This window comes from Coptis chinensis, chromosome 7 (genome assembly GCF_015680905.1).
Source record: "Coptis chinensis isolate HL-2020 chromosome 7, ASM1568090v1, whole genome shotgun sequence".
NCBI classification, from domain to species: domain Eukaryota; kingdom Viridiplantae; phylum Streptophyta; class Magnoliopsida; order Ranunculales; family Ranunculaceae; genus Coptis; species Coptis chinensis.
The window spans coordinates 76,981,896-76,996,696 of NC_141462.1; the positions used below are offsets into that span (position 1 = coordinate 76,981,896).

The 14,801-nt window shown below is 33.8% G+C and overlaps 1 protein-coding gene across 1 annotated transcript; it reads left to right on the plus strand.

The window, feature by feature from the left end:
* The first annotated feature begins 10,553 nt into the window (after nt 1–10,553).
* On the plus strand, nt 10,554–14,290 carry LOC147489010 (uncharacterized). Its single transcript, XM_086571421.1, has 3 exons — nt 10,554–11,697; nt 13,060–13,231; nt 13,539–14,290. The coding sequence occupies exons 1-3, from the start codon at nt 10,861–10,863 to the stop codon at nt 14,057–14,059; spliced, it is 1,530 nt and encodes a 509-aa protein (XP_086427547.1). The 5' UTR covers nt 10,554–10,860; the 3' UTR covers nt 14,060–14,290.
* The last annotated feature ends 511 nt before the right edge of the window (nt 14,291–14,801 follow it).

Sequence of the window (14,801 nt, forward strand, 5' to 3'; positions counted from 1 at the left end):
CAGACTCTATGTCTATCTTGGTGTTTGGTTAGTTTTTGTTGTCTACTAAGGTTTCTTGAGAAAGGTAAACGCATGCAAAGTTACTTTGTCTCTTTTACATTCTCCAGCCTTGTTCATCAAGTAAGAGTATTTTTTTTTTTCCGATAATCAAGTAAGAGTATACGACCTGGATTAACTTAGTTCAACTTGTATTTATCTTATATTACATACTATCGGAATATTAGGCAGCTGCCCCACATATAGAACCGGACAACATCATGCATGCATGTTTTCCTTCGTACCGATTATAAATAAGAGTCCAAATTTGAATTTGTCCACAAACATCACATTTCTATTGATCAAATCCATTTTCGGGTAGTTTAACAATTTTTTTGGGCAGTAAAACAGTTTTTTCAGGCAGCCACTCCACCAATCAGCAACTGAGGTCTTGTGGACAACAAACAGTTGCATGTCCACAAACTTATTCTGTATAAATAATCAAGGCATCTGTCGATTGAAGCAGGGGGCGGATGGATCTAGAATTTTGAATCAAGGTGGGTTGCTGCTACAAATTTCCACTACTATTTATTTTTTTGGGCACTTAATAGGCATAATATACTTAATAGCATAGTATATTATACATTTTTTTTGTATTTTGGCTACTATACAATTTTCTATGCACTGCAATACCTTGTACTTTTAGTTTTGTTGCATTTTGAGACTATGGCATCAAAGTGAAACAGGTGTCTGTTCATTTGAGTATGTGGCACTGAAAAGTTAGTGATTTTGCCACATAAGCTGAAATTCATGCACGCCTAAAACACATGACAACAATTCTCTCCCTTTTCTCTTCTCTATCTTCCTAAACACCTCCATTAACAACACCCAACCAAGAAAACAAAACACAGAGGTACACCGTAAAAGAGAAAATCATATTCAATTCATCGAGAAAACATAAAATACTTTCCAAAGAAAAAAGGATAACACACGCAAGGAACCATTGAGAAAACTGGGGAAAAAAAAAAAACAAAATAACAAAAAACAAAATAAAACATAAAACAAGATTTGGGTTATTGATTCATTGATTTTATGAGAGGTGGGTGTCTTTTCTTTTGAACAAGTTGGAAAATTGAAACTTTAAGAGGGAGAGAGATGGGAAGGCTTCAACTTCACCATTAAAGTTGAATCCTCCATTTAAAAATATGTAACTTTTGATTCCTAGAAGAGACTTTTTATCTCTGTATTATACTCAACTAGTATGAAAGGAAAAAGGTGAGATATTTATCTCTAAATGATCCTCTTAATCTTTAGTTCCTTCTCTACATTAGCTATTTTGGAGCTTAACATACAGAAGAAACTTGTGAAAACCTTACACTAGAGCTACTTCCATTAAAATGGAGTTTTCTCCTCTAATTGGCTTCATTAAACCCTCCCCAAGAAGAGGAGTTAGCCAATTCTCATTGGAACTACTCTTACACTAAGAATTTATAAAGACATGAAAATTAGATAAGATAAAAGCTTTATTAGTGGTGACTAGCCCCAAATTCTAACCCTAGATCTAAAATATAAGGATGGGACGTGAGTGGAGAATCTCTACATATCTTTTATATGTATGATGTTTACAAAAATACCCCTAACTACTTTACTTGATCATTAAGGAATCACTTGTGGGCCAAAACCCTAACGGTTTTGGGCTTTTGGGCTTTTCTTCTTGATTCACTTTTTTTTCTTTGGACTATTTGACTTTGAATGGGCTCTTCTTGGATCAAGTGGAATGGGGTTTATCTCCAAGCAACATAGTTTCACGCTAAAATGCCGATTTTGCTGAAATTTTGCCAGTTAAGTGTTAAAACCTGCAAAAACATGAAAACTACAATTACTTCACTTTATTAAACACATAATTGACCGAAACAAAATACTATTAAGGGGTTTATTATACAGTTTTGGGTGCTTATCAATTATTATCTTCAATGATTTGTGCAAACCTATTATTCTAAAAGACAAGGTCGTATTTTAAGGCCAATGGTTGCCCACAAACCCTTCAGTAGATATAAGATCTTGTTGTTGTTACTAACTCATATTTTGCTCCTGCCATGCTTCCAAATCATATATATCATTCCTTTAGTGTCGGCTAACTAGGAAAGAAAGTCAAAGTCTGTTTCTTCAAAGAGTATAGGCGTATAAATGGAGGTCGATCTTTATGAAATCAATCATAATAGAATGGTCCGTCCTAGCATCTTGCTTTCCTTGTTCACAGATTGGAGATGGTGATTTGCAATATGAAGAATCACACTAGAGATGTTCATATGGAAATCGAATGAGAAGTACGTATGGAAACCGAATTGAGAGAATGAGAATATGAACCTGATTGTATTGAAAAATGTGTTCCTAAATGGGTATTTAGTAAAACATATAATAAGGTGTTTTATTCATTGATCTTTGAGAAATTTTATTTAGTGAAATGTTCAAATGAGAGAGAACTATATTTGAATGAGAAGTACATTGATTTTAAGTTTAAGACCACATTTTTGACGTGTCGGTGGTGATGGCGGTGGATAGGGAGAGGATGAAGCTATAATGAAAATATGGCCATTAGATTATAATTTGTTTTTTATTTTTTTTATTTTTATTTTTTTTATGCTTAAGATTAGATCTTCAGTTTGTTGTGAGATAAGATCTTAACCATTAAAACAGATGGTGAAGATTTAGTCTTGCTAGGTGATGATGTGTTTTAAGCTTGTGTGGCAATACAAACAAGATAGTACTTGCATTGTGTTGCATGCTCCCGGCCCAATTGGTGTCAAGACAACTCTTCTTTCACACAGGATAACTAACAGTCACTGTATATAACCCTAAGAGATCATCATAAGGCAGTGAGATAGAGGATGCCACGATACTCATGCAATTGTTGACATGCGCGTCATTCAAATCTTTTGTAGGATTGTAGGAGTAACAGAGAAATTCAAGCGACTCATTTTAAGCAACTTTTCCAAATAATAAGGACCACTATACATAATAGTCCCACGACGGTGAAAAGTGCCATGAGTTCTCACATTCCACGCACGGCAGAGCTTTGTCATGCAATATTTTGTTTTTCACCTCAAATTTTAAACACCCACAACATATGGATACCATAATATCTCAAAACCCACAACATACAAATACCGTGATATCCTAAAAGTCTAAAACCCATGGTAACACACTATTGTGAGACTTGCGGGAGCTTGTTGCCATGAAAATGGAGGGTAATGGTGTAGAGGCGGTGTACGTCAACTTATACGATTGCTTAATAGAGGGGTGCTAAGACCTGGAAATTTGTCAATATGTTAGGGTGCCAATCTAATTAGTTGGGTGTAAATATCACCTCCCATAATTGTGTTGCAGCCAGGGGCAAATCTAGGGGGGCGGGGGTGTGTTGCAGCACACCCAACTTTTCCGTTGAAAAAAAAAATACTAGTTACAATGGTGTATATAATTCTCCCAAAAAAATATTTGTAGTGTATGTTAGTTAGGGCAGAGAACGGATTGGGTTCGGGTCGGATATGGCTATATTCGAATCAGAACCCAATTAGTTTGACCATATTCGAACTCGAACTCGAACCCGAATCCGAATAAAATCGAAATCTTATATCCAAATCCGACCCGAACCGAACCCGATCAGCCCGATTGGATAACACTAAAAATGCAAAAAAAAATCCCAAAATATATATCCGAACTGAATCCGAATCCGACCTGAATAAATAAACGGATATGAAAATCGACCCGAACTCAAACTATTCGGATTCGGGTCAAACCCGACCCAATTCCCTGCCGGCAATCCTGAACCACCATTGTTGCAGCCGAGAGAGAAAAACGTAACCTCATCCAATTTTCAATTACACTTTCTGGAAAGGTGAACAACCTAGCGTCCCTAAAACTCACGCCTAGCTAAATGACAACAGGTAAAATTCTGATTTAAGAAATTATACTGTAGCAACATGGAAGTCACTGAAGAAAGCCAATCACTCAATTACAAAGCTGTATTAGTCAAACCAAATGGATAATGACATATCAGTATACACACGGAATTTGAATTCCTTAGTTTCTGTGGTTAAGCTGGTCAAGGACAATGGTCCAACCCCAAATCCATCCACGACAATTGTACCAAAACTCAAAAAGCTATCTCTCTTTTCATTGTTGGGTAACTTTTGCTCACTCGGATACATTGATTTGATTTATTACAATAGTACAGGTGTCAGTATCACAGACGCATTTACCATATCTTAATAACTACCTAATTTAAAATTTCCGGTTCCACCTACAGTACTGAAATAATAATACTATAATATTTTTTTATATGTGGCTTCTTGGTCTATTTTTTGCTAAGCAGTTAATATCGGATTAAATCTCTGATTAATCGGTGATTAATCGCGTATCGGGGTTAGAGCGATAAGTTTTTTCCCGATTTTTGAGTTATTACTCAGTCAACGATTTTTTCGGTCATATCGACCGAGAACACCGATTTTCTTGGGTAAATAAGAAGAAAACGCGGCCGATATTATCGGAACCAACAAGTTCTAGAACTGACGATGGAGGAAAGCATAAAACTTTGAGGATATGACCGAATCAAGGGGCTGATTTGGGTGAAATTCTAGTTGATGAACGGTAAACCTGATGAGATGTACGCTTTGCTGGAGACAACTAGCTGATGAAGAGTTGTGTGCAAGGTAAAAAGACGACTAATTGATGAAGAGTTGCGTGCAAGGTAAAAAGCTGCATCAGTGCATCCTACATCTCCTCCTAGAACTTTAGCCATGGACAGAGTTAGCTCCAACACAAAGAAGGAGACGAGGAGTAAATGGGTTGAAAACAAAGTGGAAATGGGTTGTTTATCCGAAAAAGGGAAATGGGTTCACACGTGCCTTAATCTTTGTCTTTTAGACTTTTAGTCTCCATATTTCATGTTTTAACTGTTTGTTGTTTCTTAATTACGTATTTGCCATACTTTGTGGCTTTGTGCTATATATATATGCTTATATTGTGGATTTTTTTTTTTTAATTTTTTTTAAAGGTATAATTATATATTAATATATAACCGATTAAATCGGGGATTAATCACCGATTCACCGATTAATCGCATATCGCTCTTCGACCGATTACTTTCAAAAACCGATTTTAACTGCTAAAATTTTTTGTGACAATTTTGTCCCACACTGTTTTTTATTTAATGATTGTTTTGCCATGATATTTTTTATGATTGTTTTGCCTTTCTATTTATCATTAAATTGTTGATCATTAAATTTCAGATGCATGTGTTTAAGTCAGAGGCTAGTTAGTAAGTTAGGAAACGAAATTTATTCTGGACGTGAATCAATTGGGTATAATTCGGTTTCAATTTTAAAAAAATTAGGGAAAAATTCGGTCAAACATTCGTAGTATGATAAATATTCGTCTATATAGTAGTTCGTAAATAATTCGATATTCTCTGATAAAAATTCGGTAAATATTCGTATATATTAACCACTTCTATCTCACAAAATATCAATCAAAACAATATAAAATTACTTATATTAAGTGTTTTTCCTAAAATAAAACATCTTAACAATGAAAAAAGTCAAAAAAAAAATTTTGAAGCACACATCTCTTCCTCACAAATAGAAAATTTTATTAAAAACAATTATTTATTTATTTTTGAAAAAATCCAAATTTTTGGGGAAAATTATTCCCGAATCTGAATTTTACCCGTTTAGAACGTTTCATACCCTAATTATTCCCAAACTATTGCCGTTTTATTCGATTTCAATTATACTTTAATAATTTGTGTTTAAAAAGTAAATTATTTGCAAATTTACTAACAAGGAAGGAGCCATAGATGTAACACCTGCATCATACCATTGTTAGCAATTCGCTAAATTATTTGTGAATCGAATCTTTGAAGGGTTATACGTTTAAAATTTCTGAATGTTTCAAAAATTTATAATAATTTGCGATTTTTTGTCTTGAAAAGTATAATACGGTTTTTGGCGGATTTTTTAAAAATCCGGTTAAAAAAATCGTTGGTTGTTGGCATTAAAAAAAAAGAATGAAAATTCGGTTGCATTTTTGTTATTTTTATATACTTTAAGTCCCCAACTCTTACATTCTTAATAATAAATTAATCCAAAAACTTTATTTACTTTATACTTTTTGAACAATATTTAAATTGTTATGCTACGATGTGTGTATTTTGAAATTTGAACTGTAATTTCAATCCAAGAGCAAATATATGAATGTATATATGTGGATCATTCAATTGGTTTCAATGTTTTCATAGCTAAACTGTTTGAATGTATTTGTTATGATGTAGAGAATGATAATTATTATTAATATTTACAAATATAATATCACAAATTTTTTATTTTCAAAATTTTGCAACAAAATATTTAAAACGCGTACTAATTAAACACCACATAATTATTGTATCGTGAATTTTTTATCAAATATTTGACCATACTATTTTTTTGAGTCGTCGAATAATTATTGATTTATTCCCATACCATTATTTTTTTGCCGTATTCGGAATTACTAAGAAGGCATCAGACTTGTTTGAATTAAAGTTGATGTGATTTAAGGATAGTAAAAGTACTAACTGCACCATGGAAGCAAAGTGTCAGCATAAAGTGATAAAACACGAAACAGTTACCTGGGTCCCTGAGTTTAATTTCAGATCTGACGGCTGAAAAGATCCCTGAAGATTCTGTTTGAGATCTTTGATTTTATCGCTTGTCGGGACCCGATATTATTGCCACGCGCGGTTTTGCTCTTCCGTCTTTTTCAGAAGAATTATTTCGGCTCATGTGCCACCGATTCGGTCACAATTATCGCGAGAAATTGACTAGCTTATGTGAGAAAATATTTCGGTTTGCACTCTCGAAAGTTAAATTCGTCAACGCTTGGACACGTTAAAAAAGTTGCCGTATCGTGTACGTAGTTCTGTTGAGCATATCGTGGTTAAGTGACAAACGGAATCTCGTTTGAAGCTTGTGCACTCAATTGCTAAGGGCATCTCCAATGGAAAGTGTATATATACACTTCTATATAAGTGATATTAGGATTTTATGTCCCCTCTTACACGTTAAAAGTTTCCACATCTAAAATGGTATCCAATGCAACAAAGTTTAAAAGTTTGTAAAATTAAAAAACTGAGAAAAATCGACGATCAAAGTCCGTCGCAAGGGGTTTAACCAAAAAAAACATGTCACTTTGAGTAATGTCCGTAGTTTATTAAAACTGAGCCAACTAATAAATGACGGTCTTTACCCGTCGCAAACGTTACAATTCTAAAAAAAATAAAACAGACGTGAGTTTAAGTGACGTCCGAATTTCTTTTTAATTGGGGCGTTACTTCAAGTGACGCCCGAAATATTTATTAACTAATAACTGGATGAGAAATTTCCCACCCCCTCTATTAACTATTAGCTTAGGGCATCTTCAATGGGGGGTGTAAACCGTATAGAGTGAAAATTTTACACTCCAAATGTTAAAAAACTCTTTCTAATGGGAGTGTTATACCGTAGATAATAGAGTATTAGTTGATAGAGAGGGTGGGGAATTCCTCCTCTCGCTATCAGCTAATAAAAAACCCGGGCGACACTCGAACAGATGTCTGAGTAAAAACAAATTCGGACGTCACTTGGAGTGTTGTCCGTATCTATTTCTAAAGTCACAATTTGAAAATTTTAAACTCGGACGTCACGTCCCACTTTAATTTAAAGAGAAGTGACGTCCGAGTTTAAAATTGAACTTTTTTACACTTTTCTATTGGGAACAATAGAAAATGTATATTTATGGACTCTATAATAATTTACAATTAGAGTAATAAAATCCTAATAGCACTTAGGTGGCGTCTATGTGGAGGTGTAATTTTACACCCCCATTGAAAATGCCCTTATCACCTGGGATTTACACTCCCAATTGGAAACATGTTTTTGACAGTTAAAGTGTAAATTTTACACTTTAAACAATTTACACCCTCCATTAGAGATGCCTTTATAGACGGTGTAAAATTACACCTCCACATAAGCACCACCTAAGTGCCATTAGGATTTTACTACTCCAATTATAAATTATTGTAAAGCCCATAAATATCCACTCTTTATTGTTTCGAATGGAAAAATGTAAAAAAGTTCAATTTTAAACTCGGACGTCACTTGAAGTGATGTCCGTTCGAGTTTAAATTTTTTAAATTGTGACTTTATAAATAAACAGGGACGACACTCTAAGTGACGTCCAATTTTTGTTTTACTCGACGCCCTGCTCGAAAGTGTTCGATTTTTATTAGTCGATAGCGGGAGAATTTTTTCTACCCTCTCTATCAACTAATACTCTATTATCTACGGTATAACACCTCCATTGAAAAAAGTTTTTTGACATTTGAAGTGTAAAATCTCCACTCTATCCGGTTTACACCCCATTGGAGATGCCATAACTAGAGTTGAGTACTTAAGCTCAATCTATATGCCAAAGATTGGTTTCGCAAGTACAATATAGGCATTTAGCGATATAGCCGTGGTTATTCTCAAAAGGAATTAACCTAGCTTTTCACTGGTAAAATGATTTCACAACTATAGGAAAGTTAAAAACTTTTGTACAGAAATAGTAGACTGGTGGTATAATCATATGATGTAAAAGTGTAAAACATGACAATCTTAGGTAATTTTGATGAGCTCATTAAGAAATTTTTTTTGGTAAAGAAATCATCATGTCCGATCACTTTAATTTTGTGTGTGATCCATTATCAAAATAACATTTGAAAAAGCACTTTTTGCGGAATTCTTTGCTTCTTTCTTTATATCATGGTCCACAAATTATCATTATATTTGCAAAAAGGTCCCATAGTGGTTAAAATGGTGGTTCGATCAGTATAGCACTATTGTTATGAATTTAAAAGTAAAAGTAAAAAGTAGCAATTGCAGAATTGTATTTTATCAAATACGAACGCTTATGCCATGTCCAGCCAACTGAGCCAAGTACATTTTTCCACTTTCGTAATGTTGTAAAATATTGTGAAATAGAGGAAGCCAAATTTGAATTTTGAACCAAAATATAGTGAACAGTATAGATGATAGTGCATAATGTGGAAATATATAGTTGTGATCAAATAAAAATTTCTTTTGGAGAGGTGTGGGCGACTTTAATTTTTATAGAAAATTATAAACTAATTATAAACATGTACATAGATACAGAATAATAGATCATTATTATTTTCTTCTAACTATCGGCTACCTCATCACAAAATGAGCACTATTATTACGTAAGTGGAAATTCATTTTACTTTATTTAGAGTGATCAACACATACTAAATATTTTTAGGGAATTTTTGGATGTATGATTCTTTGAAACAAACACAGCCTTGGTTGACTACGTACTATATGAAGTTATGAACTATCTTACAAGGGAGGAATAGGATAGATTTATTTGTAGTAATTTTGGACTTTTTATTATGGCCCTACATGAACATTTCTATATAGAAGATAATGTAATGTACATTAAGGAATTCTATTATTGCATGGGTTATGGCCTACATTAACAGTTCTCATAAGATTTGAGCACCGTGTAAATAATTAAACATCTGTACGTACTGCCATTGCATGATTTCAATCTTAAAATTAAGTAGTTACCAAGAAAATTCTTAAAATTCAGGGGGGGGGCAAGAATATATAACTAAGGAACACAACTTACGAAATAATCTAATTTGTCTAGTACCATATATTTAGAAATCAATACTGATAAGTATTGGAATTTAAAATTAAACCTCAAAGATAACAACAAGTTTTTGCCTCAAATATGAACTAACTATATACTCAATTCAAATTTCTTATACAAAAATCATGACTTTCTTGGCTCAACTTACTATATTAAAGCTCTTATTTTATCTCCAAATGAACAACAACTGAATTATTGAGAATGATCATGTGACAAGAACACAAATTTGAATATTATGTTATCCTCCAATGTCCAATCTCCAATATATGGCAATCTGATTATTGTATTTTCCATCATAACGTCTCCTTACATGGTAATTAAAATCGATCTATTTTGTAAAAGTTATAAGCAACGCTCTTGAAATAACTATACAGTGTTATTTGTAATTTTAAAAATTTGAATTTTCAAATGAAAATGTAATAAATCTATATAGTATTTTACATATGTAAAGCTAACGTTAGTCTGTATTTTTGGACTTAGGGCGAAATTAAAATTCAAATAGACTTAGGACGATATTTTTTAGAAAATTAGGCTCTCAGCCCAATTACTTGAATCAAAATAGATGATTAGAAGTGCTCCTAAAGAATGTAAAATTATTTTCTTTACCAAAAAAAAAAATGTAAAATTATTTTGCGGGCGAAAGCCATTAAAGGTTCTGTATGTTTTAATGTATAAATTGATTCTTGGCAAATAATTTTACTAGTTTTCTTGAAAAAATAAAGGATCTTTGAGCTGGATTTTCTTTACAGAAAATACAAATATTTTTGTGGGTAGGTTTATTATAGCTGTGGGTAAATGACCAGTAAAGAGTTGCACCCCTTAATTTCAAGTGTTGCTTGCTTCTAAGTACTAACTCTCTTCATAATGATCATCATGCCCCATAAAAGGTTACTTTACAGACACTCGTGCATTTCTTATATTTCCTTTTGTGTAGAGTTCCAGCGAAGCGACACAAAAGCAGTCTCACGTATCTTGTGAAAACCAGCTCCCCCTCATTTCCCTTGCGTAGTTCAACTGTTCAAGTGACAAGTCTCGAAACTCCAAAACACAAATTTCAAAAACCAAACTCCAGTCTCCTCCTTCATTCCTTCTATCTTTCCTCTCTTTTTTGTTTTCTTTCATGCCAACTTCTTGATCACCTTTGAACACCTCTGCATAATGTCTTCAAAGCATCTAAAACAGTTATTAACAGAAGATCAAGAACCATTCATACTACAAAACTACATAAACGAAAAACGTTTACAGCTCAACAAGAAACCACTACTCAAAACACAAAAACAGCTCAAAAAACCCATTACAGAAAACTTAACTCACTTCTCTAGAAATGCTTGCCTTTTCTCCTTCCATCATAACTCTCCTTTGAAGTCACCTATTAAAACTCCATGTAGAAATTCAAATACCCTTTTTGTTCAAATCCCTGCTAAAACAGCTGCTTTGTTACTTGAAGCTGCGTTAAGGATACAGAACCAAACAGAGATTAAGTCGAAAAAGACTAAGAATTTGAAGCTTGGGTTGTTTGGAAAGGTTTTAAAGAGATTAGTTGGTAAAAAAAAGAATGATGAGATTAAAAGGGGCTGTGAGATTAAAGTTTCTGTGAGGGATATATTGAGATGGGACTCAAATGATGATGTTTGTGGAATTGTGAGTGAAGAAAGAGAAGAAGAAAAGTTAGAGAAAAAAACAAGTTTTAAGTTGGAAGAAAAGAGTGTTTCTGATGTTGGGCAGAATTGTTATTGTAATAACAGTAGTAGTAGAGTTAGTAGTAGTGCTTGGACTGAAAGTAATGAAGAGAAATCTCTTGATTTGGATACTTCAGCAACTAGTTCTTCTGATGAAACAGAATTCATTGTTGAACAAGAAAACAATAATGATGAATTCAATTTTTGTGAGAAAGGAAGTCCTTTTCGATTTGCTTTACAAAATGAGCCTAGTCCTTGTTGCCGGTCACCGAAATTAATTTCTCCGGCTACATCGCCCAAACACCGGAACATTCAGGTATGCTTTTCTACTTTTGTTCTGTTCAACTTGATCTCTTTTAGTCCTTGTGACACAATTTTAATATTGGGCATTTTAGAGCATTTTCAGTGGAGCAGTTTGAAAGACATTTTAAGCTAACTATACTGTAGCAAAAAAGTGTTCTACTGGAATTTACTGGTTTAGGTTTATGTCAAAATATAGTTACCAAAAAAAAAGGTTTATGTCAAAATATGCATTTACACTAGCTATTTCTATGTGCTGCAGTTGACATTGCTGAAATTGGCAAAGTGCTCTTTCCTTAAATGTGAACTTAAGCTATATATGAGTAGAGATATAAGCACTCTCCATTTTTAAGACCATAGATGTTTGAAATTGCTGTCCTAGAAACTTGCACGATCTCGTCTACTGGTGGGGATTTGTAATTTGATTTAGAGTATACATTTTAAGGAAAAAACACTTTACATGTTTTGCATTGCCAAATGCAGTCTAAGCATGGAATTAATACATTTTTGGGGGCACGGAAATTAGCATTCTAACATAATGCCAAAGACCAAACTGAAGAGAATCCAATGCAAAACAGACTCTGATCCAACTGAGTCGAATTTTGGTTGTTGAATAATGTCGGCAGATCCTTCAATCTGTTTCTTGTCAATGTTCTAGTATTGATGCAAATGACATATGTCCCCATTTTAATAAATTTTAAGCATATTTAAATGGGAGGGCAGTTTAGTCATTCAGATAGCGTGTTTGCGGCATCAGCGTTTTGTTTTCACATAACCGTGTTGATTAGATTCCCATATATGAAGCCTTATTAAACTTCTGTTGAGATTATTAATTATTCTTTAGATAAAAACAAAATGGTCTTTGTTTTTATGACTGTCCTGTTAGAAGAAAAAGACACCATTTTTGCTATTCTTTCCATTTCTTGTCTGGTGATGGATACTGCAATGCTGAATAATAGTCAACAATTCACATATAAGAAATTATCAGTTTGCATGAATACTTTTGTAAACAAGTACAAGTTGGACACGCCTTCTCCATCTGCACTTTAGAGCCTAATAGGAAACTTGGTATGTTTGTGCTTGTTAAAAGACGATTAGAGAAGACGCGCGTGCCCAATTTGTGCTTGTTTAAAAAGGTTTTTTAATTGCAAATTTATAATGTTGGGCAGTATCGAATTGACGTGAAATGATATGTTTCTTAATAATGAAAGATCCTATCGGGAGATGGACTCTTATTCTCTTAATACGAACTCGGTCTTTAGACAGGAAACTTCGCTCTAGTTTAGGTGAAATATAGACAGGACTAGTGACCAACGCTAATGCCATAATTAAATTTAATTTCGTTCTAGAATGAAACTAATACAACGATCCTTACCAGGTAATAAAGAGTGAAGGTTGCAATTTAGCTTCCGACGGAAAAGAGCAAAAGGAAGAGAAGGAGCATTACAGTCCTGTATCTGTCTTGGAGTTTCAACCAGAAGATGATGTTGAAGGACAAGATGAAGATGAAGTTGGGAATGATCTTGAACAGAGCTTTGCATTTGTACAGAGTATGTGCTAACACAATATACATTATTTTAATTTTTCATGGTCACTGCCACTTATGTTCGAGTCATGACTATATCCCAGCAAGATAAATTTCTGCCATGCATATTTTCACCCATGCAGAATTGTATTCTTTGTACTCATTGTTTTTCTTGGTTACATCTATGATAGTCGTGCTTCTAGCTTTGAAACCATATTATAAATGAGTAAGGTTAGTTGGGTGCCACCATTTAGCCTTAGCCGGCCATATGTGAAAAAATATGTGTATTCTTTAATAAGTTGCATTTTCCTTTCGCCTTTTGGGTTTTACAGAAGCGAAACAAAAGTTACTGCAAAGGCTCCGTAGATTTGAGAAATTGGCAGAGTTGGATCCTCTTGAGCTTGAGAAAAGAATAGCTGAAGATGAAGATGAAGAAGAAGAGTTCGATGATGATGATGATGAAGATGATAACAAGGATGGTGATTCTCTGACACAAGATGATTTTTTTTCTAGAGAAGTTTCCAGCTGGGCAAACTGTTCTAACTTCAGAAAAGTTCCTTTAGACATGAAGAAACTAGTTATAGACCTCATGGCTGAGGAAAGGGCAGTAGCACCTAAGTCCAGTGGCAAGGTTTCAGTGCCAAATAAACTCCTCAAGAGAGTGTGCTTATTGAAAAATGCAGAGCGTAGCACCATCAACATGATTGTTGAAATGGATTTTAGAGGGGAGGACAGTGAACTGCAGAGAAATCGTGAATATTTGGAAGAGACGGCCATTGCAATTGAGCTTGCCATCTTTGGTTTTCTTGTAGAAGAGCTCTCGGTCGAACTCAGTCATTCTAGTGACCTGTAACTACGAAAATTTTGAAAATCTATCGTTCTTAATTTAGTTATTTCGGTTTACCAGCAGTATTTAGGGGGTTGCTAATTGCTAACCATCAAAAGCAATAACATATCCTGCTTAGATTAGCAAGTGGCATACGATGTATATGTATCATATATGTAATTCTCTTGTCATTGAACTTGGAGAAAAACATATCTTATCACTTCATTAATGAAAGGAAACCCATGCTGCTTCTTACAACCTGCAATACTTTACAATGAAAATTTAGCTGGCATTGGACTCTACCAAGCATTCAAGAGTTTATTTCTACTATCCAACTGTGTTAACAGAATTTTTTAGTTGAATTATATGTGGAGACTGTGGAGTGTGGACGCGTAGTAGATGGACAACTGAATCAGAAACTCGAGTTAGTCTTAAAAGTGGACCAATAACAGAAAACTATTAATACTTAAATTTTTTTCTATTCCCATTTTGCACGTACATTATTTGCAAGCCCTTCTTCTAGTGTTAGAACTAGGGGTGACTTCGGATCGGATCGGATCGGATTAACCAGAAAACTGAACATAATAATAGCCAAATCCGATCCAATTTTTTTTTTCGGATTCAAAATATATTTCAATTCCGGAATTTTGAATAACTTCGAAATTTCGGAATACTTGGTAAATTTTCAAAGATCTATTTCTTTCAATTATTTTTTGGAATATAGAAATGTTCATTGTAGGAGAGAAAATCATGTCCACAACACCAATGT